Source organism: Micromys minutus (assembly GCF_963924665.1).
Source record: "Micromys minutus genome assembly, chromosome: 7".
Classification (NCBI taxonomy): Eukaryota; Metazoa; Chordata; class Mammalia; order Rodentia; family Muridae; genus Micromys; species Micromys minutus.
The window spans coordinates 4,207,073-4,232,529 of NC_137976.1; the positions used below are offsets into that span (position 1 = coordinate 4,207,073).

Here is a 25,457-nt window from a genome sequence, read left to right on the forward strand (position 1 = left end):
CCTCAGTCCCATCCATAACTGAACTCTCCCGTACACGCCGGTCCTCTTGTGTTCATGTCTGTCATGTGGGGAACAGCTCATTTCCCCAAGGCTGGTTCAGCCTTACTCAGCCTTTTCCTGAAATGTGGTTTTTTGGCTCTGGGAGAGGGCAGGATTTAGCTTCTTATCCTTTTTCTCCTTTGCTTAATGTTGAATTTTATTTCTAAGATATTTTTTAAAATAAATAATTACAATGACATATTTTAAAATAGGGATTTTTAATTTTTTTAATTAAACGAGGTTACCCTCTTTCTCCTCCTCTTCTTTCCTGGCAAGCACTCCCAGCCTGCTAACAGCTGCATGGAGCTGACAGGTCACTTCCTGAACCCAGCAGCCCTGAATGGGCATCGGTGGGGGAGGGCGGCCCCTCCCTCCCCCCCCCCCCCCCCGTTGTTTTCTTGGATTAGACAGATTCACCACCACGTGTGGATGGCTGACTCTTCTGTGTTTTTAATGTACCCATCTGCTAAAGGATTTCTTTGATTGACTCTTCATCTCCCTGAATGATTTTATGTCAATACCTCCCTCTGCCAAACCCACCACTGAAAACCATGCCCTGTAAGCCTGCTTCGGAGGCAGCCCAGGCTGTCAGGCCCAGAAGAGGACAGCAAACAGGTGTGTGAGGTGATGCAGCCACAGCTGTGGGGACACCAGCCACTCCTGCAGGCCTAGGATGGGGGGGGCACAGAGTGACAGTCCCCTAAACCCAGTTCAGGGTAGTACTGCCAAGCTCTTTTGTCCCAGGAGACTTCGTGTACAGCCTTGAGAGGAAGTGAGCTGAGAGCTGTATCCAGCCAAAGGCGTCCCTGTGACAGCCAAGTCTGCCGTGAAATCAGAGTCAGGGTCTTGAAGGGCTGGATTGAAGGCTGCTCTGGAATTTATAAGATCAGCCACTGCTCTCCCCCAGAGCTGCCAGGGACCAGGACCCTGCATTGATGGGTGGCTTCTGGCTCTGTTCCTTAACTGAGAGACAGAGGACTCCTCCTGGCTCTCAAGTGATATTTACTTAATAGTTAACCGGGTTTTAAAAGAGAATGGGGACCAGACTCCCTTCACTAATTAGCCCCGCCGGCTGGCTTGTCATCTCTACCTTCACCACCCACGGAGTGCGCTCTTGACAAGTCATGACCCGAACTCCCAGGGGACTTACACTCTGGGCTTGCCTCCTCCACTGTCTGAGAAACTCGAGTCTCTAAATAAGATAAGGCTAAAGCAGTGAAGGACATGCTGGGAAACCAAAGGATCCCCTCCGGGTCCCAGCGGTCAGTGAGTTTTATCGCCCACCGTTAATGATTCCTCCCGACTGAGACATACTTATGGCTACTGAGCTTGTCAGGAATGATGTCTCAAAGAGAGCAAAACAGGATGGCCAGCCGGTTCCTTAGACAGAGGAGCAGTGGCAGCCCGGAGGGGTAAAGTGACTTGTCACAGGTGGCAAACGCTGTTATCCGAGTGCTTGGCTTTCTCCTTCATCTCGGTCACTGGACACATTCCTAGTATTTGGAAGTCACACAGGGAGCCATCCTGAGGAGTCCCTTCCAAACACCATTCAGGCGAGCAAGGGGCTGTTGGGACAAGATAGGGCAAACCCAGGTGTGCCTGTGCACACGGCTCCACCCAATTTCTCGTCCTTATAGTGTGTGTGTGTGTGTGTGTGTGTGTGTGTGTGTGTGTGTGTATCTCAAATAACCCAAACAGGCAGGGTCTGATCTGCAGACAGTCTGCAGGCACCTGCCCAAGAAGCTGCCGGTCTGCTGGTCCATCCTCCTCTGATTTATGCTGTGCATGTTAAGCCTTAAATTGTTGAGTCTCTGGCTGTCTGCAGAGGCACTACTGGAGGGCTGCTGCATGTTTGCAGCTTACAGGGCTGGTTCTGGTGCTGGAGGTGTTGGCCGCAGATCAAGTCCAATCTCACACCTGTCTGGGACAATGAGGGCCTTGTTAGAGGCATCTCCAGCCTTCAGAGCTTGGGGGAGGAGTTGGGAGGAGGGGTGCTGAAGAAGCCAAGGCAAGACTAGGGAAGTACCAGGTCAGCCAATGCTTGAATTCTTTTCCTTTCCTGTCCCCTCCCCCATGCCCACTCCTATCCCCCTAATTTTACAAATTTATATTTAGAAGCTAAATATAGTTTCTAACCAACAGTTATGAAGACCTTCTTGAGGCATAAGGAGAGAGAGGTCTCTTGACAATCGATTTCCATCTGTAGAGATTCAGGGTAAAGAGGAAGGGAATGTAACCTTTAGCCCACCCACCCAGTGTGGGAACCGGAGCCCATCCCCCACCCGTGGTTCTGTCTCTTCTAGTTCTTTCTTTCCTCTGCTGACACTAGAAAGGGAATCACACTGATGAAGTACCAGACACCACACTACAGTCCAGCCTGCATTTCCCACAAGGCCAACAGACAACTGAACTAGCCATGGGCCCCAAGGCTCTGACAGGAGGGGGACTCTTCCAGCCCAGGTTGACACCCCTCAGGGTTGGTATCCCTGAACGTGTATTTGGTCAGCCAAGGACACATCCTCACAGTGTTATACAGGGGAAGCTTGGAACAAAGGCTATGCAAATGAACCCAGGCATTCCGTGTGTCAAGAGCCCATTGAATGGAAGCCACCTCATAGAACCCATGGTAGCTTTCCCAGTAGCCACCATGCCTTGGGGCCTCAGCTCAACAGTCTCCCAGGGACCTGGCATCTTAGATGCCTGTGGGCATCTTTCTCAGAGATACAAAGAGCTCTTTTACATACCAGGCCCATCTCTGAGCTTGGGGGTGGGGACAGAAGCAAACACTGTTAGTTCAGGGGCAACTGAGGACCTCAAGTTCCGCCCGTCCCTCTTGTAAGATAAGTCACTGTTACTCAGCCACCTTGTGTCTCTATGTGGATCTCGGTGAACAGGGACGGCTTTTCAGACGCAGCAGAGTGGCCACAATGTCACAGGAGTAATTGTGCATTCCGTCGGTGTGACTCTGAGGGAGTGACAACGTGAGTGAAGATCCTGCGGCTTCCTGTGAGCACCGTGACCCTCCCTCAGCCCTGTGCCACTGACTGTGCCCACCTGTTCTGGTCATGTAGCCTTCAGAGGGCCATGCCTATGGCCAAAGAAGCCATTAATGCCTTTCAAGCCAACTGAAGGCCAAAGGCTTGGCACACAGAGCTGTTTTCTCTGCCCATTTTAGATTCCCTTCTGGAGAGCAATGCCTCCCTGTGGTGTTCCAGGCCATGAGGGGCTCTCCCTGGCTCCCTAGCCCATCCAAGCTCTGAAATCACCCACAGTCAAGAACAGGAGCAGGAGGGAGGCGGGGTTACCAAGTAGATTGAGCAGTAGCTTACCCACCTTCCTCACCCCGCACCCACATCCTCCCATACCTCAACACATCCCGAGTGTCCCTTCTTACAGGACATCTTCATCTCTTGGAGGACCAGACTGAGTCCTCTCCCAGTTCCTAGACAAGGCTGACAGTCCCTCTCACTGTGACATTTCTCCATGTCTGCTCTCTGGTTATACTAGAGAGATGGTGGAGCCCAGTGCCTGTTCCCACACTGTCCTGGGAGACTCACCGTCCTGTGCGGTCAACAGTGGCCTGCTAACAGGAGGACAGGCTGTGTGCTGCAGCATGGCCTTCCCCACGTCTGGGCTCCGAGACCCACACAGAAGGGTCAGCAGAGTCCCAAGTAACCATGAACCTTCCCTCGCTGCTGTGGGTCCACAGGAATTCGGGCCTTGAGGTTCAGAAGTCAGTGGCAGTCCCCGTAGAAGCTTTTTTTTTCTGATCTTAGGAGTGCAGGTCAAAGTCAAGCATTGGTGAGTCTGAACCTCATTTCAAAGTTTCAGGCAGGTGACAATGCAAGAAAGGAATGACAGGTCCCTTTGGCTCTTGACATCTTGGCCCATAATTCATGGCTGTGTTCACCAAGGCAAATACGTTGGTGATACCCTTGGATACCCGCCCCCATGCTGTTCCCAGCCTCACTCCTCTCAGGATACCCTGCCTTCCTTCCTCTGCAGACATCTCAGCCTCACCTGAGGCGAGGCAGCCTTCCACACATTTGAACTGAACCTTGCTTTGCATGCTTAATTAGAGGCCCTGAAATAAGCTGTCTTATTTATCCACGACTTCCCAGGGATCCTAACCCTACCACAATACCGCCTCTTTCCTACCAACCAGGTTCCTGCTTCCTGCCCTTCAGGTGTGTGTATGTCTGTTGCTTCCTTCCCAGACCACATTCCTAGATCCTTCTTCAAATCCATCCTTAGAAACTATTTATTTAGTGCTCTCTCTCTCCCTCCCTCCCTCCCTTCCTCCCTCCCTCTCTCTCTCCCTCCACCTTTTCACCCCAGTAAAGCCTTGCCCAGGCCTGGACTGGAGCCGGGAGAGTGTCTTTTCTAGGGCATGTGAGCCCTAGATTTGATACTTGGTGTACTGGCATGGGGGTACCAGCTGAATTCCAGCATCCAGGAGGGGGAGGCAGGAGGATCAGAAGTTTATGGTCATTCTCAGCTCTCAGGTACACAAGTTCAAGGCTCTAGTCTGACCACAAGAAATCTTTTCTTTAAAAATAACTGATCCATTGCCGAGTCGGCAGGGAGTGGGGGGGGTTCAAGGCCCCATCCACAGCTTCTGGGGACTTTGCCATATGTCTCCTACCACAGAGGAAAGCCTGGCTTGCCTTTCTCTTGTCCTTTCTCCAGTCATAAGATGGTGCTCTCCTAGACAGACAGATGCCCTCTTACCCACTATCTATGTGAAAAGTATCAGCTTGTGGTCCTGCACAGGAAGCCATTGGCCTCCCTGGTCCACTAGCCCCCTTTGGGAGAAACCTTCACTAGGTGCTCTTGGGTGTCTTTTGTTCAGATCAAGGGGAAAGTGCTTTGGATGAAGTTTTTGTTTTGTTTTGTTTTGTTTTTTTTTTTAGAAGACAGGAAGTTCCTGTTTTTTAGAAAGGCTGTTCATTTTCAAAGAACCAACTTCTAGAGCCAATCAATCATGGGATTGCTTCTAGATTCACCCCCCACCACCGAGGTGGTACACAATACATGCGGGAAAGAAAGGGGGAAACCCACCAATGAGAGATAGTCAGCAAACACAAAGGGAGATATTATAATCGGCTTTTGTTGGTGCTTGCGCCTTCTTGTTGAAAACCAGAAAGCCCCTGAGGTGCTGAGGTGCGGACAGAAGCTGATGTTATCGGGCCCCCAGAAATCCTGCCTGGAGTCCAGTGTCAGGAAGGATCCAAAGCTCCCAAGACCACAGCAACTGGCCCTGCTCAGCACAAATGGTGCTTTCAGTCTCTGGTAAACAGCCTGTGCCCCAGGGCTCAAATCCTTCAAAAGTTTGCCTAGGTAATTGCGTTTCATTGCTGTCTGGACGGCGCTCTCTCGTCAGTCTAATCTGGCGGTTCAGACAGCCAGGCCAAAGCTTGCGAGTCTGGAGGGGAACGAGCCCACGGATCTAATCCACTTGAAAGACAGATTAATACAAGTGCAGCTAACTCATTATTCTAAGTGATTTGAACAGAAAGAGTATGGCACTCTCCATAAAAGGGTTTCAAGTCAGTGCAGCACAGTGCTTGGCAGCTCAAAGCCATTAGAAGAACGGCAAAGAGTGCCAACGTGACACCCCAGTCGCTGTCCTTGTTTACAGAGCCCAGCTCCTCCCTGTACCCACCCTAATACCTTTTACCCGTCCTGTCCCTGATTTTGAATTATTTGTGAATTGTGATAGTAAAAGACACCAACTTTTGCTTTTGATCCGGGTGTGAGTACCGAAGGAGACACAGATGTAAAGGGGGAACACTGAATACCCCCAGATCTGTACACAGGACGAGCTATGCTCAGTAGAACCCACCTTACCAACACCCTCCGCAGTTGTAGGTTGTGGAGGTTTGGAAGGTTAAGCCTTCCCATTTTGTCGGTCTGGTCACTAGATAGGAGGAGGGGTGGTTTGCCACAGTCTTATGGAAGTAACACATCTACAGTTAGCAGGGAGATATGCCTTCATCCTATCACGACCTTGTATGGGGAACAGAGACCGTGCCTCCATCTTGAATGCCGATTTTCTCTGAGCTGGAGCTGGCACAGAAGTCTCTGGGGCTGCTTCCTGCCCCTTCATTCCACGAGTCTTTGGAATGAGACCTCAGAACTGTTGACAACAATCTGCATCATTATCTAGTTACATGTGACTCATGCCCAGAAAGCCCGGGAGAAGCAAGTGCTGGCCTGTCCCTTCCAAGGTAGCAAAGCCAGTGGTCAGCTCAGGGGCAATCTTATTGGCCATTTACACCTGTGGCTCCTCCGGGGCTGGATTCAGCCAGTGCCAAGTCTGGGTGTCAGCCTGAGACTGTGAGAAAGCAGTTTCTGCAAATGCCAGTGTGGAGACAGGATTCTCCTTAGGTGGAGCCTAGACACAGCTGCCCTCACCTCAGCCCCTCAGTTCATGTCTTCTGCTGGGCCACAGAGAGCTTACACCTCTGGAAATCAGAGCAACCTCTAGAAGTCACAGCCTCTGCTTTGATGTTGAAGTTGGCCAAGCTACCCTATCAGTGTGACCCTCCCTGGGTCAGCCATCCTTTGTCATTTTAGTTACCCTTGACTTTGGGAGCCCAACCATACTTTTATGGGAACTTCTTATGACCTATCCGATGTCGAACAGTTTCTACCCACTAAACGCCTCTGGCTCTGCTGACTAATCAAGAGTAGTCCTGTTTCCTGATATTATGAAAAGTCCTCCAGAGGAAGAGTTCCCTACTGGTTTAGACCAGCCTGGGAAAGCCCGAAGTGTTTAGGCCATGCGTATAAGATATCAATGTGCAAAATAGAAGTGAGTTGATTGGGTGTGTGCAGAGTACTTCAGACTCCGGCTCTCCAGCCCCCCCTTCCTCCACTGGCCAGTCCCGCTGTGTGGACAAATGTGTCAGTACTTCCCACAATCTCAACAATGTTTTCCATCCATCTGAGTCCAAGTCACTGAAAACCTATTGCTTCTGTATAAAAGGCTGCCTTGACCTTGTAAATCAAAGGAGCTCTCTGGAGGGAGGGTTCCCACTGCCGGACTCAGCTCGGTATCGTCTTTCTCAGGGTGACCTCATCTATTCAAGTGTGAAGGTTGTATTTGAAATGTCATTTACTTTCCCCAGTCAATAACTGAAGCTGTGGATCTTTAGATCATCAGAGGACTGCTTATCACCAGGAGTTTTTACTCTGTATGGGTATGTCTTTTTTTTTTTTGAGATCTGTGTTGGAGTTTAAAAGAATTCTGGCAGATTTCCGTTTGCCTTTCTGAGTCAGAGCATGGGGTGGAATTCCTCTGTGAGTGGAGATTGCCCCCAGATGAATCTTGCCTTTATTAGTTTAGGTCCTTTGTTCGGAGCACCAGGGATTAGTTTATGAAAGCGCTCATGACTCTTATCTTCAAAGGTCTCCCTGTATGGCAGACCCCACCTCACCAGCCTGCGTTGTTATTAATCCATTGCAATCCCAATTAGTTCACATCAAGGTCGGTTACTTGGGGTGTGCAAAGGGCCCGAAGTGAGTCCCCCCCTGTGGCTCTCCCACCACGGAAATGAGAGATTACAGATGGGAAACGTAGAAACAAGTGTCTGGTGCCTTAGTGCTTGAGAGTGAAGTGAAGACATCCAGGAACCCCAAACAGCCCAAAGCTTGAGTAGAAAATGTACAAAACCCTGCCCAGGGGAGGGTCTCAGCCCCCTCTCCCCAAACCTATTCCTGATGGCGAACATCTAATTTAACAACCTCAGACACAGAGGTGTGTCTGAGGACATTTGCCAGGCGTTGGAGGAGGAGCCTTGTGTTAAGGGCGTGTGATAAGCACCGTGCCTCCAAAAGGCACGTCTGTGGAAAATGGGCTGAGGTTGGTGAATCCATAGGATGGCTCCTCATAGCTCAAGAATGCAGGTCAGCTCTGGGGTCCTAGCCACACACCCCTCTGTCGGTTTGAGGCCACGCAGCAGGAAGGATGGTAAGGTATGTGAGGGTTACAACCCTCTAGCTGGACCCTTCCTTACATAATTCGAATATTCCTCTCTGATCTACCATTATTTCTAGCACCACTGAGAGGCCATGGGAGACCAAAAGGAAGTGCAGTGTCTAATGTCCATTGTACTGGACAGTCAGACAGGACATCTTGTGCAAGATGAATGTGTTTGAACAATCCAGATAAGAACAGCCAGGAATCATGAAAGGTTGAACCCCCCCATCAGGAAGACCCTAGACTTATTTATCGATTCTTCTGATGCAGGGAGAGACCTGTGCACGGCCTGGCTAAAAGATGGGGAAAGGTGGGGAAGGGAGTGCCCCACTCCCACTCTCTCTCCAGTGCTGCCCTCCTGGCTGAGCTTTGGGGAACTGATTCTAAGAGCCCGAGTCTGATGTGCAGGAAAAGAAAAAAAGAAAAAAAAGTGTCTAGGGTTCAGGCTGAAGAGAACAGTCACATACGACCAGAGCAGCACCCCCACCCTAACCCCCACGCACAGAGCATGAGAACACAGGGGGCAGACACTGTCTGGTCTCTCCTGCAAACGTCTACCCAAGGGGGCTGCACGCTTCATCTTTGGGGAATTTTTCTACTTCCCTGTGTTGGAATGTTCTTCTGTGAGTTGGGAGTGTGGAATGAAAGCTCTTAAAGCAAGAACAGCCCTTTGACATGACTCACACCTCAGAAGACAAAGAACAATGAATCCCTGACTTGCAATTCAGCCTCCAGACCCTGTGTCCTGGCAGGAACTGTGCCACCCTGCCATGAGCCTGTGCTCTGCAGAGTGGGCACAGACTCCCTCTGGAGCCTCCATGTTCGGAGAGGACACTCGCACTGTGTCTCAGCACTGGCACTTAGCCCCGGGAACCACACACAGGGTTTTGGGAACCACAGTTTGCACCCCGGGAGTCTGGCTGGCTGAGGCAAGTCCCATTCCTGGTAGCCTTGTGGTGTCTCTGCGTGTGGAGTAGCGGCAGCGTGGATAAGAAGTCTGTGTGGACAAACCCCAAGCAGTTCCCATTCCGAGTTCGTTACCATTTCCTGAAAGAGTAGCAAGGGAGACTGCCTGGCCTCTTCATCCCAGCAACTGAGCTGACAGTAATCAGGCCGAGGTCCCATTCACCCTTCCAGCACCTCACAGGCTGATGCAATGACCTCTCCTCACAGGAGGGGAGTGTCCCCAGGATAAGCCACTTGCCTGGACAGAAACAGGCAAACTGATGTCTCCATTGCAACCTCTCAGACTTGAAAGTCATCCCCTTGCTCTCTCGTTGCCTCAGCGCTATTGGTTTGGGAATAGGGGACATCAGAAAGGTGAGGTACCCAGATCCTAGAGATGCTTGGAGCCTGCATAAGCCATAGCACAACTGGGGTCCTCTGTTCTGTTTGGAGGGAGTATTTTAGAGGATATTGCCTCGAATCTTTTTTTTTCTGTCCCTACAAATATGAATTTCTCTTCAGACTCTCCTGTATAATGAATTCTGCAATCTCTCCTTAAGACCCCGGTCAGAGGAACACGGGACAGAGCCATCTTAGACATGTCTAAGCAGTTCTAACATTTAGGGAAAGAAATACAGTGCTAGAATACGAGGTTGAGCATACACAGGCAACACTACAGGTCAAGTGGCTGGGGTAGAGGTGACCTCTGCCCTCCCACCAGAGGTCCCGGGTGTTGGCTCAGTGACAGCTCTCAACACAGAGATCTGAGGGCTGTACAGGTAGTGGTGACCCCCAAAGGAAGCAAGACTGCCTAGTGGCATGACAGAGTCTGGAGTAGGCTGGGCCCCGGACTGACATCATATGTGTGATAGATCCATCATCTCTACCCCCTGCAGTTCCAAAGAGAACGGCCACACCTTTCTTGGTGCCTTCAATCACCCTAAAGCACGTTAAAGACCCTCATAAAGTCTCAGCAGCTCATGTAATGTGGTCTGCCCAAGGGACAGCTCTTACTGCATGTCAGTTTTGGTGCTTCCCTGGAGACCCAGCAGCAGCCCAGAGCAGACAGGACAGAACCAGCCACCTTCTGCAGGCACCCAGAACCATCTCCGACATCCCACGACCTGAGTCACACAAGGAACGTCTGCAGCGTGTGCTCCTGTCCGTGAGCCAAGCCCAGAACATTCTACTCTGTCAGGCACCTGGAGCCATGAGGTCCTCTTGCTTAGAGCTACCCACACGAGGTGTCAACAGCTTCTGTTACAAGTGAGAGTCCTGTCAACCCCATAGCGAGGGCTGAGCCCAAGCTCCCAAAACTACCTGGGACTTCCGACCCCTGACACCCCATTCACGGACAGAGTAAAGGCCAGTAAGAGGCTGGAGAAAGATGGTGTTGCGTTACTCTCAGCCTTTTGAGACTGAACAGAGGGAGATAATGGATAAAAAGGTAGTTCAGCAGGTGCTCATAGACTGGCACCTGCCACTCAATGGTCTAGAGTGACAAGGCTTTACCCAGACTGACTATAGGGTCCTCCAGGCCTAGAAAACATAAGTGGGGGTCAGAGGTGCAGACAGCCCTCACAGGTGAGGCATTGGGGGTGGGGTGGAGTTTCTTTAGCAAAGTTTATCAAAATAAGTTATCTGCAGCAAATGACACTTCGGAGACCAGACGGGGCCTTTGGAGCCCTCAGAGCCACCACCGTTCTGTCTGGACACTAAAGGCCACTCTCTGTCTGGAGGAGAGACAGTACCAACAGAAAATGAGAGCTGTTACGAAAACAGCGTCTTTTCTAGGAGCGGGTGACTTATCCCTGAACCCTTGCACAGGGAGGACTCTGCCTAAATACAGAGCCCTTTCCAGACGTGTCTCAGACTGATGTGGCTAAGAGGAGCGGCCTGGTGGTGAGGGCTGAACCATTTCCCCTGGGAACTGTCTGGCAGCTCTAATGAGGAACAGCACTTTGCATTTATGGAGAGCCTTTCATCTGTGGATCTCAAAGCTGTACCACAAACAGTAATTAACTCTCACACCTGTGAGGCAGGTGAGTCTGCTTACCCCCACCCCCATTTTTAAAAAATGAGGAAACAGGGGTTTGGGAGGAAAAGGATTCTGGGGTGAGCCACCGGGGTTAGGAGTATCTCGGATTCTGGGAATAAGTATTTCAGATTTGCAGCATCCTGACCACAAAGTCAGGAAACCTCCCTGGGCTGAGTGAGGAATTTGGGTACGGGAACAGGAGTAGTGGAGATGAATCCACACAGTTTCTTCTTCCCTTTCCCAGGCAGTCCCGTCGCCTCCTGGGTCCATTGATGTCAGGGAGAATGGGTCCCCCAGATCCTCAAGGCCTTTGAAACAGCCTAAGCAGGCAGGTCTCTGTTCTGCCTCAGTCTGGATGCCTCCCTTCAAAGTAACCGTTGGAACAGTGACCGCAGCTGAGCTGCACATGACTAACCAAAAAGTCTGCAGCCAGTGGGAGACAAATGGTTGGCAAATCCCAGGGCTCTTTCACAACCCTCTTTCCTTCCAGGATCCAGAGCTGGTGGGAACCAACTTCTGTTATCACAGGTTCTCACTGGTATGATTAGGTGATGCTAATCCAGTGCTGGCTACCTGGGGGGGACCCTGGGGTCACTGCTAGTCTGACTTGTTGTGGATTTACTGCCTACCAAATAGAAGCCAAAGGAAACACTGCTCAAAACCACCAGACACTACAAGGAAGTAGCCTTTCAGTCGGGGTCACCTGCCCAACACCAGGACTGTGAGAGCTGACCTTGCACAGTGTGGGGCAAGGTGGTAGCCTCCAAGCATCTGGGGGCACTGCTGCCTTCCAATATAAGGCATCCTGGGTCTTTCTTTACAAGGGTCCCATATGAGAAGGTGCAAACCTCCCCTGGGGCTCGCCCTGACACATCACCCTGGAAACTGACTCAACATCTCTGTGTCCTGACTCACATCCTGTTGTGCTCTCTGAGGCATCCAAGAGGGCATTACACCAGCTACCCATGACTGAGGCACACCGGGAGGCACCCTGAGGATGACTCTGCCTTCTTCCTTGAAGAAAGATGGGGAGTCTTCTAAGGGAAAACCCATAAGAGGCCCCTTGGGTTTACATGTTCACAGACCAGTTTTTGCTCTTTTAAAAAAGAAAATGATGGCCCACTGTTTATTTTTGATGGACTGAAGGCAAATGAAAGGCTTGTTGTTTTAGAGATGGCCGCCAAATAGTCAAGGAACAGGGTTCTGACTACAGCAGACCCCACCATCCTGACACAAGTGTCAGGAAATGACCCCAGATCCCCAAGTCCCATAGGAAACCCGGGCTATGAGACCGTGTGCCAGGGCCACCAAAGGCTCAAGTGAATTAGGCTAATGTCCCAGAATGTCATTTCCTTGGACAGGGAGGGCACAAGGCTGGATGAGGATGCTTTGAATTTTCAAAGTAGTAGCATTTGTTCTTCTAACTGGAGTCAATTTCATTGACCACTTTAGATATGGTTACTTCTCTCTGCCTTGGGCGTGGCATGTTCCTCCCCACCCCCCTCATTTCATAAGCTTTAGTTATTGGTGTTTGGTCTTTCCTTTCAAATGTTTTCAGAACCAGAAATTTCCCTTCCGAAGTTGCCTTCTCTCCAGTCTCTAAATGTTGGTGTTTCCATTTTCATTAAGTGAGAAATAGTACAAGCATCTTTTCAGATCTCCTATTTGGTGGCCGTGGCATTCACCGATAATCTCCCATTTCTGAGAACTTCCAAGTCATCTTTCTGTTACTGTGTTTTGTTTTTCTGGGGAGGTGTTGCTGGTTTTTAGTTTACATCCTTGTGGCCTAAGAAAACACTTTGTATGATTATGCCTCTAAGCCCAAGCAGTATTTCATGGCCTCAGATGTAGTTTGTCTTAGTGAGTGGTCTGTGTGCTTCAGAAAGGAATAGCCTACCAGTGCTCTTTAGGTTCTTTAGTAGTCTGCCGCTGTTTCTATTCAGGCCAGTGGAGGCTGAGTTTCTGCTTGCATGGTCTATCAGTGACTGAAGAGGGTGCTGAAGTCTCTGGCCATAACGATGGGTCTGTCTGCTCTTCCTAGGGTTTCAGTTCTCTCTCCCTCTGATCTCTTGGTACCCTGCGTTCACTGGCACCTGTTAAGGAATATGTATTTTCATTGCCACATTATCATAATGGGACTCATCTTGAAAAGCTCCATCTTCAATTAGCTTTGTGTAAAACTGATACAGCAACTCGGGTTTTCTGTGGATTGGCGTTAGCATAATTTCTCTCCTCCCCTTTATGCCTAACCTATCTGAGTCTGCATTTAAATGAGCCATTTGTATGCGTCAGGCAGTTAAGTTTTATTTGTAGCTTGTTCTGACAACCTCTGTGGTGGATTTAGACAATTTGCCTTTAAACTGTTTATAGATGCAGCTGGATTACTATCTGCCATCTTCTAACTTTTAAGTCTGTTGAGCATAGTTTGTCGTCACCCAGCCCCTGCTTTTCTGCCTCCTCTCACTGTAACGAAATATTTTATGTGATTTAATTTTACCTCGTTTATTCACGTATCAGGTGCAGAAATAAACTTTTAAAATTTTGCTTTGTGGAAGCTAGAGAGATGGTTCAGAGATTAAAAGCACTGACTGCTTTTCCAGTGGACCTAGGTTTGATTCCTAGTAACTAGTAGTGGCTAAAGGTTGTCTGTTAACTCCAACCCTAGGGAAATCCAACACCCAATTCAGGTCTCCCTAGACACTACAAGCATGAGGTGCACAGAAATGATGGAGGTAAAACAAACACCAATATGCATTAATCAATCAATCAATCAATCAATAGACAAACAAATAGAATCTTTTAAAGATGGCTTCAATAATTGTTCTAGGGTTTAAAAACTAAGACCATAATCAAATAGTGTTATTCCTTGTTATGTTATTTTTAATTTTGTTTTTTACTTTTTAAAATTTAGTGTCTCTTTCTGTGTATGTGTCTGTCTCTCTCTGTTTATATATGTCTATCTGTCTTTCTGTGTGTATGTGTCTGTTTTTCTCTGTGTGTCTGTCTCTCTGTATGTGTCTGTGTGTATCTGTGTGTCTGTCTCTGTATTCATCTGTATGTCTCTTTGTGTGTTTGTCTGTCTTGCTCTGTGTGTGTATGTATGTATATGTGTGTGCATGTATGCATGTGTCTATGTGTGTTTGTCTGTCTTTTATATGTGTATATGTCTGTCTCTCTCTGTCTGTCTCTTTGTCTGTGTGTGTGTGTGTGTGGGTGGGTGTGGGTGTGTGTGCTGCACCATACATATTGAGGTCAAAGGACAACACATAGAAATTAGTGGTTCTCTCCTTCCACCATATGGGTCCTGAGGATCGAGCTCAAGTTGTTGGACAAGTGCTACCCGCTGACCTGCATCCCTCCTTTCCTATCATTTCCTTCATCTTTATGCTGTAATTGTCCAATAAATTATGGCTATAATCATGTCTAACAGTTATCTTTCAGATCCATGATAAACAGAAAATAGGTTTTAATTCACTTGATTTACTTCTTTCTTCTCTGATGACTTCCTTTTCACCACAGATCTAGGTTTCTTGTCTGTGTCATTTTCTTGCTGTCTGAGGCCCTTTAAATATGACTGTTGGTGATCGTTGATTTCAACTTCATCAGAAGATGTATTGAATTTTCCTTTGCATTGGAAGAATAGTTTTGCTGGGTATAAAACTCTGGATTGGTTTCACTTTGCCCCCTTCAGACCTTTGGTGTGAGTTTTCTGTGCTCATCATGTTGGGTTTAATGATTACAAAGCTATAGTTGACAAAGGCATCCAGTCACACACACACACACACACACACACACACACACACACACACACACCTGTGTCTTTGTTATTTTTTCCCTTGTTGTCTTTGAGTTTCCCATGAAGTCTGCCTTAGTCTGCTTTTAAAGCTCTTTGATTGGTAGTCTACCCTTAGATGGGATCCCATGAGAACCCAATGGGGTTCCTCGGCCACAGACATGTCTTTTTTGGACAGAGCTATGGCTTTCCAGACTTGTATTTTTATTATCAGCCTATATTCAGCTTCCAGCAACTTGTGACATCCCCATGATATGTTCCTATGAGCTTCTGTTTCTAATCAACAGACCCTAGGTTGGTCTTCCGTGCTTGCCTGCCTCCCAAGACTTGGGTGGAAGCCTGCTTTGCTGCCAGAATTCTGTGGCAATCCAGGAACATTGTAGATTTTTCTGTTCCCGTTTTCTCCTTGTTCTAAGGATAAGAATGGTAACTGTGCAGCCCTTTACATTTTGGGGCTAAGAACAGAAGAAGCAGGCGGCTCCGATACAAATTATATGAGGGACTCTGATGACATTTTGATGTTGGTACCTTTAAGACATTCTTTTCCTGAGTGAACTATGTCACAGTCCTTTGTACTATCTCCCTACCTTCCCTTGTCTTTGACCTTCATTTCAAATGGAAGGGAGTGGGGTCTGGCAATGGGAAAGGAGCTCCTCTTCCTATGATTTGTAATGGCCTTAAAGCAGCCATCTGCAAGTCCAAATTAAGCATGTGATCTAGCAGGTAGGCTCTTCAACCTTCACATCATCCTGTGGCCGTAACTCTTACAAAGGAAAGACTATAAAACTATTTGTTAGTTAATCCCCCACCAAGGCCCCCGGTGAAGCAAATTATTTGTGGAAACATGAATGAAGGAAAAAGTAAATAATTTCCCCAGCCTATGAATATACAAGTGGTCGAACAAATGAATGAGTGAGTGAATGAATGAATGAGTTAATGAATGAATGAAAGTGAGTGAGTGAGTGAAGCAGTGCTCAGTGTGCTGACATGTACCTGAGGAAGCCACCTTTCCAAGCATCACATAGTTAGAGAGAAGTCTTTCCCTGATGAGCCACAGCAGGGGCCATGTGGCTCTTTGTCACCACTATCACTGGCCACACTGACTGTGCCTGGCACGTGGTGTATGTTTAGCCAACTCCTGTCCACTTAGATGTACTGGCTTACCAGAGGCAACTCCTTCAAGAATATTTCGCCTGCACCTTTCTAACAGTGACTCTCTCAGCCTGAGTGCCCTTTTCTGCATAGCTCCTGTTTAGTCCCTCCCTGTGGCATTTCCAAAAATGCACACAGTGAGGATTCTAAGTACCTAGAGCTTGCCTCATGTCCCCTACCTGACTCTAGCAACATGGGAGCTAACCGATGCAACCTCGAGTTGGACTAATTTGAATGGGGACCCTCACCTGTCACCATTGGATGGTTTCAGAGATCATCTCTCTGCAGACAGAGAGTTATGGAGGTTTGACCCAGGGCAACTGGCTTCTCACCAAACACATGGGCCTAGAGCTCTTTCCCCGGCTAGGCAACCTGCAATATGGTTGATTTGATTCTGGCTTTCCCGTGTTTGTGGCCCCACCTCTCCTCCCATCCTAACTATGATGATCCTCTCACACAAAGGCAGAATGTACTGCCGTACCAGGAGTCTTTTGCTTTGTTCTTTTGGTTTTGGTTTTTTGTTTGTTTGTTTTTAACTGATCATTAAAAACAGCTGAAAACAACCCAGATTACAAGGAGAGGCCCACCACCACCACCTACTGGTTCACCATCGGCAAAGGACCCAAGTAGGTTCCTTGTAATGCCGGAAATGAAGGTTGATGTGGCTGTGGCCTTCAGTGTCCCACTCAACAGTGTGGTGGGAAAAGAGATGGTGCCAAGTCTATAACCTGTGTTTAAAAAAAAAAAAAAAAAAAAAAAAAAAAAGATCCTGAGCCTGAATCATAAAGGTCATTTTACCGAAGCAGGGCTGTGAACTATTATGCAACGTTCGCACAGCTTAATTACGAGTTTAGAAAGGCCTAGGCTGAGCTTTTTCACTGCAGTAAAACATGACAGAGCAAGAAGCCTGGCATCCCACTTTATGCTTAGTGCGGTTTTAGACACAGGGCTGGGGTGCTAGGCTATCTACACAACAAGGCATGGATTACAATACCGCAATTCACACCCCGGGGGCCTTTACGACAATTACAGAACCTCCTTTGTTTGCTTTTTAAGTGATTAAACTATTTGAGTAGTGTATGTCCATCTGCTAAGTGCACGGAGCAAACACGCAGGCATGCCTTGTGGGAAATATCTGAGCACATGGGGTTCCCGCACACACTCTGGAGCCATATCCTTACAGTGCCGTGCATGGGTGCAGGACGGTGTGTTGTTCCTGTGGACCTCCAGCCGACAGACACAGTCGGCTGGAAACGGCACCGGGCTGCACCTGCATCAGCTCCCTTTCCTGAATCGTCTCTTCAAACAAGCCCTCCGCCATCTGAAAGGAAGTCAGGAGATTGCGAGTTAAAATGTTTGTCCAGGAGCAAGCAGGTCTCTAGCCCTTACACTGTCAGGTTTGTTGTTGTGTTTTATTCTCCCAGACACTAAAACCAAAGTGAGCTAGAGAAAGCCACAGGGCTTACTGAGACCTGGACTCAAGCAGACAGAAGTCATTTGCCTGAAGTCTCTGCTCTGTCCCGGCTCCTTCTCGGTGAAGCTATACATTCTCAAAGTTCTGCCCTTTAAAAACACTGCTGGTTCCAAGACTCCATGCAGCCTGGTGTGATTTGCTGTTAAGCAGCTTCACTGGTGTGCCTGTGTCCGTGTTTGTCATTGCTGTCTGTCTGTCTGTGTCTCTCTGTTTCTCTCTGCCGGTGTCCACGTGCATGTGTGTGTGTGTGTGTGTGTGTGTGTGTGTGTATGAAAGGGTTACCAAATAAAAATCTAAGTCCATGAACTGTATTTCAGTATCTTTAACGGGGGCTTTCATACAACAGAGGCATCAAATACTTGGACTCTAGTGGTCTCATTAGATACAAGTATCAACTGTGTACTACCTGTGTACACACATGTGCAATTATTTAAATGGTTAATAATTATCATTATAAGAACTTTTTTGTTTTAAAAAACCCTGCCCCACCCCAACTCTCACCAACATCCTTGTCTCCCTGCAGATGCCAGGCAGATCCAACCGTCCCCACCGTGGTCCTATGATCAGTCTTACCAATACCTGGGGTCCATCACCTCTTCTACTGTGCACCCAGCGACACCCATTTCACCCGGTCGTGCCAGCGGCATGACCAGCCTCTCTGCGGAACTTTCCAGTCGACTCTCTAGTAAGCGCTTTTGTAAACATATCTGCAGTGGGGCTGGAGGGGAACGTTTGGGCGACCACAGGAGACTCGGGGAAACACAGAAAGACACAGGAAAGGCAGAGCATGACTAATGGACCAAGAAATGGTTCAAAGACAAAGTCTCCTGCCTCTGCGCAGGTCCAATGCTCGAGCACTGATCTTTCTTGACATGCTAAGAGATGGCAGATGAGAAAGCAGAAATGCCTTAGACAATCCATCTTTTGGGTATCTTGGGTTTGCTCATCTCTGGTAGGAAACATTGGTGGCCAAGGGCTACTATTCTGAAAAGTGAAAGCAGTCTAAGGAGTTTGTACCTTTGGTCAGGAAATTAGCATCTCCACTGAACTCTACACTGTGGCTGCTCTTTCCAGGGGTGTTGAGTTTTCATGGGTGCCTGTGTACAGCACAGTGGGGTACATATTGGAATAGGACACAAATGCGCCCCAAGATAAACATCCCCAGCTCAGAGCTGTTCAGACCGGGGAGGCTAGGAACCAGGTAGAAAGCTCAGGTGTCATGGTTGGCATAATTGTTGTTAATGCGAGCTCATTAAATATTAGTCATTTAACCTAGGAGCCCTCTGGGCTTGGCACCCGCTCACCTTTGCTCCTGGGCAGGGAAATCAGAGTCACAGGGGGAAAAAATTCCTTTGTTGAAGGCAAAAGAAGAAACTTACTGTTTGGGGCTTTTGAAATTGGAGCCGGAGCAAACTGAAACACTTCAGAGAGCTTGTGAAGGCACTTGCATGTCTGCTGGGGGAGGGGCAGCTTTTGCTTTGGGGACTCTAGAAGGCAGATTAGAACAGATGAGGGGGCAGGCAGAAGGGCAGAGGAGCTGGGGGCTGCTGCTTTAAATGTTGTGAAAGACTATGTTTCCAGACAGCCACGATTGCTTAAGACTCTTCCAGCGGGTCAGATGCTCCTCCACAATTCACCCCCAATTCACCCGGCTGTTAGAGCTCGCCTTTCCCTAGCAGCCTTACTGACATCATGTTTTGTTATGGGGGTAGGGGAAGCCTATGTGCCAAACAATAGTTAGATGCACCTTTGACCTCTAGATGCCAGGAGCAAATGCCCTTGTCTGTCCATCAGAAATGTCTCCAAGGCTGGGGGACTGGCTCAGCTGGTAAAGCCCTTGCCTTGCAAACATGAAGACCAGGTATGAACTCCAGGACCCAGGTATAAAGCAAAGTGTGGTGGTACAGTTTGCTAGTACCACAGGGACATGGAGATACACGCGTATCCAAACTAGATTAATTAGGAAGCTCCAGGCCATGGAGAGGCCCTGCCTCAAAAAAGAAGAAAAACAAAACAAGCTAGACACCCACTGAGGAGCAAAACCCCAGGTTGACCTCTGACCTCCACACACAAGAGTACAAATCAAGGTACCCTCAGAACCCTCCCACCCAACCCCCACAAACACAAACCCACAGAAGTTGTAACTGGACATTGTGGTTTGTCTCAGCCGGGGCCAGTGAGGGCCTCTTACTTCAGCTACCCTCCCCGCACGGGATTGAAACACGAAAGCCAACTTACTCGGTTTTCACCTGACTTTAGGCCATTCGTGTCAACACTTCCAAGGCAGCTGACAGTCTCCAGAACTAAGAGGGTAACAGCAATACTGGCATTTGTTCATCTGGCTGTGTGTAAAAGCCTGTCCCCTTGGGGACACAGTGTGATTCAGGCAGCACCTGTCAGCGGGCAGATTATTCCCAGTGACAATTCTGTCCACTGGCCGTAGCCTCCATCTGAAACAGTTTTCCTTGGAAAATGTCCCCCGTGTGGGCTCGTCCCTTGAAATTTATCACATAAGTCCTTTAGCTTGGTCCCCATCCAGAACCGGCACCTGGGGCCAGCTCCTGCTGACCGGCGATCGCATGTGAGAGTGGCCTTTCACACTCTTCATACTCCCTGAGAATCGCACGCAAGGCTATGACCCATTGGACCATACCCACTTCCTCCCCTCAGCTCCTCAGACCATCTATCTCCCTCAAAACATCATGTCCTTTAAGGAATTTTTTAAATGTTCTTTTATTAGTCGAGTGCAGGGAGTAACACCCGTATACAAGTGGGCGTGGGGACATTCACCACAACACTGCAATTTACCAGCAGCCACTGTCACCCAAAGCAAAGTAACAGGTCCCAATCATGGCTATATAATCTGAATTTCAACAAGGAATGAGAGGGGGATGAGGAGGGAGAGGCAGACAGACAGACAGACAGACACCTAGTGAGGACCCAAAAGTGACCCTCTGCTGCCCAGTAGGAAAGACCAAGAGAATGACAAGCTAGCTGCACGGAGAGTGAGCTTCAGCTTGGCCAAACTCTCTAGCAATCGAGCCCTGAGCACAGGCCTCAGAGGCCTGTAAAGTGTGGCCATAAACCTGGGCCAGAGAGGGTGGAATCCTTGAAAGGGAGTGGCTGGGTACCAGGCCCAAAGCTTGTCGAACTTGACCCTTCTTTGGCTGATGTACCTTCTAATCCCACCAGCCAGAGCTTCTAGTTCCGGGCTTTCTGGCTTCCCCCAGCCCCACCTGCCTTGCTCTGTCCTGCAGACAGGCTCTGTCTGTCTCTGTCCCTTGCAGACAGACTCCAGACTCCACACCTTGTCTGAAAGGAGTTGCCATATTAAGGTTTATCTTTCCTCTTCGTTCCTTTTCTTCCTTTCTTTTCCCCCTTCTTTTTTCTTTTTGCTAATTAATGTTTAGCTGCCAACCTGGGCGACAGACAGCGCACGCACTAATCTGAGTCATGCAGAAGATCCTTTTAAGGCGGTCATTATTGGCCTCAGGTCCTTTAATCCTTTGGGGGCAGTGGGAGGAGCCTGAGGTGGGAGGGGACTGAAGTGGGAGGGGCGTGAGGTGAGACAGCTTTCATCCTCATACAGTCAGGCTTTAGAGCCAAGACTAGCTCTGTCAGGGCAGAGAGCACCACTGGGGGAGAGGCACTTCCGGTGAAAATAGCTGAACCTTCTAATCCTCAGACTTCCTACTTTTAAAATCTCCCCGCAAATGGGGGAGGGGCAGTCACCTTCGATATTGAATTGGGGGTGCGAGGGTGGGAGGCGGACTAGGCCAGCCAAAAGGATAGAGGAGCCACAGCGTGGTGGTGGATAAATCCTGTATGACTGCTGAGTTGTAAGAAGAAAGGTTAGACCGGATTTAAAAATGAAAACACGTGGAGCTGGAAAGATGGCTCAGTAGTTAGGAGCACTGGCTGCTCTTCCCAGGCTTATATTAGCTGGTTCACAACTGCTCACAGTTCCTGCTGGGGGCATCTCCCTCCTGCACTTACACGTACACACACACACACACACACACACACACACACACACACACACACAAGTGTTTTAAAAAGAGAGAGGAGGGGGATGGAGGGAATAGGGTTTGGAGGAGGAGAGAGAGGGAGGAGAGAGAACTTGGCCTCCCGTAGAAAAGAGCCACACTATCTGAGATCCTGCACACACTCTGTCCCCGGCAGCTGAGACTGTAACATTACTCTGCTTATGCCCATGACAAATCGCGGGCTCACTCGGGATTCCAGTAACTTGGAACCATTACCACATTACCGTGTAGGGACTGGAAGGGACTGGCAGAGCATGTTAAGACACGGCTGTGAAGTGGGGTGACCTCTCGTTCATTTTTTCCAGTGGATTCACCTTTTTGTCTCAGGACAAATGAAGCAAGAGGGATAATGGGCAGAGTCATTTGTTTGAGTCCAGAGTATTGCATCAGTTGACAAGCTGATTGTGTGTGCCTGATGCTCTCCCTCCTACCTTGGCTTCTCCCTAGACTGTATAAATCTAACTGGGGGTAAAAAAAAAAATGGAGTGAAGCTTCCTGTTAACTCTCAAACAGGTCACGGCTCTCTGAAAGCAAACAAGTGACACAGAGTTTGCTAGCAGAGCGCAGAGATGAACCCTGAAGAATGAGGTGTGGCCTGGCTGGAGGAAAAGTTAGAGAGCAGCCTAGCCAGGGCAGCACCACAGCCACTGTTGGTTTACAGCCTTTCCCTGCCCACATGTCTGACTTGCTTTGAAAAGATTAACAGGAGTGTTTGTTTGAAAGTCAGACTCCTGGTTTCCTCATTAGTAGAGGGATTTGCTGCAGACTTGGGCTGTTCCTATAAACTCTAATTACCTCTCTGATGAGGAGTCTATTTCTCTCACATTCAGCCCAAATGTACACAAGAGTTCCTTTTGTAAAATCGTGTTAGAGCAATAAAAGATTATTGGGGGGGGGGGGGGAGAACACAAACCCTGGCTCTCCTTGCTGGAATAATAGGCTCGGAACAGAAGGAAGTTGATCACAGCCCATGCCTTCCAAAAACAGATTAATCCACGGGGGTAGCATTTCTTTCAAAGGAAGCTTTTTTTGCTCCCCTCGGGTTTCTCTCTAGTAGGCTCAACTCAAAAAGGGTCTACACCATACGCCAGCTGACCTTAGGTCTTCTGTACCTTAATTTGAGAATTTAACATTTTGAACCTTAGGTTCTGGTGTCTGCCCTGTGCTGTCCTTGCTGCTGCCGAGCAGCGATGGCACAAACAGGACAGTCCCTGCCTGCCCTCACTCTGACTGACAGACATGAGCTACCACAACACCATCCTAACTCAAGGTGGCAGCTCTCGGCAGGGGGCGTTGTGCACCCCCTCCTGCCCACCCTCAGGTTATTTGGCAATGTCTGGAGATACTTTTGGATGTCGCAGTGGGGGAGGGGGCACTACCTGCATCTTGTGGGTAAAGGCGGAAGAGCCTCCAAACAGTCCTCAAGGACTAAGTCAGTCTCCAACCACCCGATAGACATAATACGGCCCAAAGATGACAGCAGTGCCACTTTTGGCCAACTGATCTGCAAGGGAACCCATGCTGGCCCTCCTGTCCCCTGGGCTGCCTCAGAGGCAGTGTGCCCATGTGGCAAGTGCGGAGGGACGCGGTGAACCACTGGAACGTACCCAAGGGCTGTCTGCAGAACCGTAAATCCAAAATGAGTCTTGTAAAGAAAGCTTGTCATTTCCGGACAAAACAAGTTTTGATATCCATTTATGTTAGAAACTCGAGGCACCTGAAGAGATGACTCAGTGGTTAAGAGCATGCACTGCTCCCGGGGTCATTGGCACCTTCAAGAGTTCAGAGCCTACAAACATTGACAGTCTTCTATTATCCAACCTGAATACTATCTGCAATGACATAATCTTATTGTTGTAATATACTTAACATATAATATTGTACTAGTAACATATCAATGCATCCACTACCACATTTACCTCAACGTTATGCCGTCGTATACTGTAATATTAATGTCGTCATGCCGATAGGCTGATTATATTGCCAATCTATTAGTCAGCATTAATGTTTTCATATAGAGGATAGGCTTTCCTGTTTCCCAGTAAAGAACCAAAGAGACATTGTTCAGCTTTGGGAGCTCTGTTGTCCTGGTTACTTAAGAGCACTGAGAGCTACCTAGCGCCCGTGAAAGCACACACAGGGCTGCCTTCTACTACAGATTGAGACTTACGTCTTAACAAAGTAGAAATACAAATTTTGTGTGTTTTGGTTTTTGCAGTTTTACAACCTTTTGAAAAGATAAAACTCATGCCTAGCTCCTAGGACACACAAAACTTCTCCGCAGCCAGACTTGGCCGAGGAGTGAGTGTTTGCCGGCCTGGGATCTAACGTTCATGGGTATTGTAAACATTACATTAGATTACAGTGTGTGTGAAAGGTACCTCCTAGACGGCACATATGCCACGGCGCTACACCACGTCCTGCGACGTGTCTGCCACCACTGTCTCGCACTGTTTGATGTGACTCATGCCAGACATGCTGAGGGAAGCCCAGGTCTTGCTGGGTAGTCCCCCCACTCCCTGGCGGTGGGGGCGCTCCTCGCGCTCCCTCCTCCATGATCAGGGCCAGTCTGGGCAATCTTGTGTGTCCTGGGTGGGAACAGTCTTGGTGGTCAACCACCTCCATGGGCTGGTACAGTCTGCGTGGTGCAGTGTTTGGGTCAGGAGCACTCTCTGTGTCCTCCCCCTCCATGAGTAGGGACAGTATGGGTAGTCCAGTGTTTGGGGGAAGAAGCACTCCCTGAATTTCCCACTCCATGAACTGGGGCACTCTTGGTAGTCCAATGAATTGGGGCAGGAGCCCTCTATGTGTTCCCCCACTCCCAACCCCTCCGCCGGCTGGGGCACTCTGGGCAGTCCAGAGTGTTGGGGTGGGAGCACGCTCCGTGGCTCTGCTCCATGAGTGTCCTGAGCAGCACTCTAGCCGACTAGGAAGCCTTTGCCCCCCCCCACTGACCACACACTCACGCCATCTCTCCCGCTCCCCCACAGCGGCCCCGGACCTGACAGCCTTCGGCGACCCGCGCCAGTTCCCCACGCTGCCGTCCATCTCCGACCCGCGCATGCACTACCCAGGCGCCTTCACCTACTCGCCGCCCGTCACGTCGGGCATCGGCATCGGCATGTCGGCCATGAGCTCGGCCTCTCGCTACCACACCTACCTGCCGCCGCCCTACCCCGGCTCCTCGCAGGCGCAGGCCGGGCCCTTCCAGACCGGCTCGCCCTCCTACCATCTGTACTACGGCGCCTCGGCCGGCTCCTACCAGTTCTCCATGGTGGGCGGCGAGCGCTCGCCCCCGCGCATCCTGCCGCCCTGCACCAACGCGTCCACGGGCGCCGCGCTGCTCAACCCCAGCCTCCCCAGCCAGAGCGACGTGGTGGAGACCGAGGGCAGCCATAGCAACTCGCCCACCAACATGCCACCCGCGCGCCTGGAGGAGGCCGTGTGGCGACCCTACTGAGCGCCTTCGGGGGACTGAGCCCGCCCGCTGTCCATCCATGCACAGACCCCGCCAGGAGGGCCCTTGGAGGCCAACAGGAAGATTCCCGGAGGGAAACTGTGAATGCTTCTGATTTAGTAATGCTGTGAATAAAAGAAAGATTTTATACCCTTGACTTCACTTTTTAACCACGTTGTTTATTCCAAAGAGTGTGGAATGTTTTCGGTTCCGGGAGGGGAGGACGCAGCCTCCCCCGCCCCCGTTTGGCATCTATTTTCTTTTCCGCACCTTATCGATGGCAAAAAAAAAAAAAAAAAAAAAATGCCTGTTTGCATCTGGGTGGTCGTTATTTTTAAGTATGTATAGATTTAAGCTTGCTTTGTTTTCTTCCTTTGACCAACTCAAAGAAATAAAATTCCCTTCTCTGTAAGGTTTATTTAACTTTTAGACTTTCATGTAGCTGGGGGTTTTATTTGTGTTTGGTTTTTGTTTTTGTGTTTTTTTTAAAGAGACATTTACAGTTTTGGGTCATTTTTTTAACTACTGT

The 25,457-nt window shown here is 49.2% G+C and overlaps 1 protein-coding gene across 2 annotated transcripts in view; it reads left to right on the forward strand.

The window, feature by feature from the left end:
* The window catches only part of RUNX1 (RUNX family transcription factor 1), an 84,119-nt gene extending 58,986 nt beyond the window's left edge, over positions 1–25,133 (forward strand). The window contains exons 5-6 of one of the 2 annotated variants that reach the window (XM_080918779.1): positions 17,949–18,110; positions 24,462–25,133. In XM_080918779.1, the coding sequence (XP_080774905.1) occupies positions 17,949–18,110; positions 24,462–24,931 (632 nt within the window). In that variant the 3' untranslated portion in view covers positions 24,932–25,133. The remainder of the gene's footprint in view (positions 1–17,948; positions 18,111–24,461) is intronic. The other variant, XM_080918780.1, reaches the window with a different exon arrangement.
* The last annotated feature ends 324 nt before the right edge of the window (positions 25,134–25,457 follow it).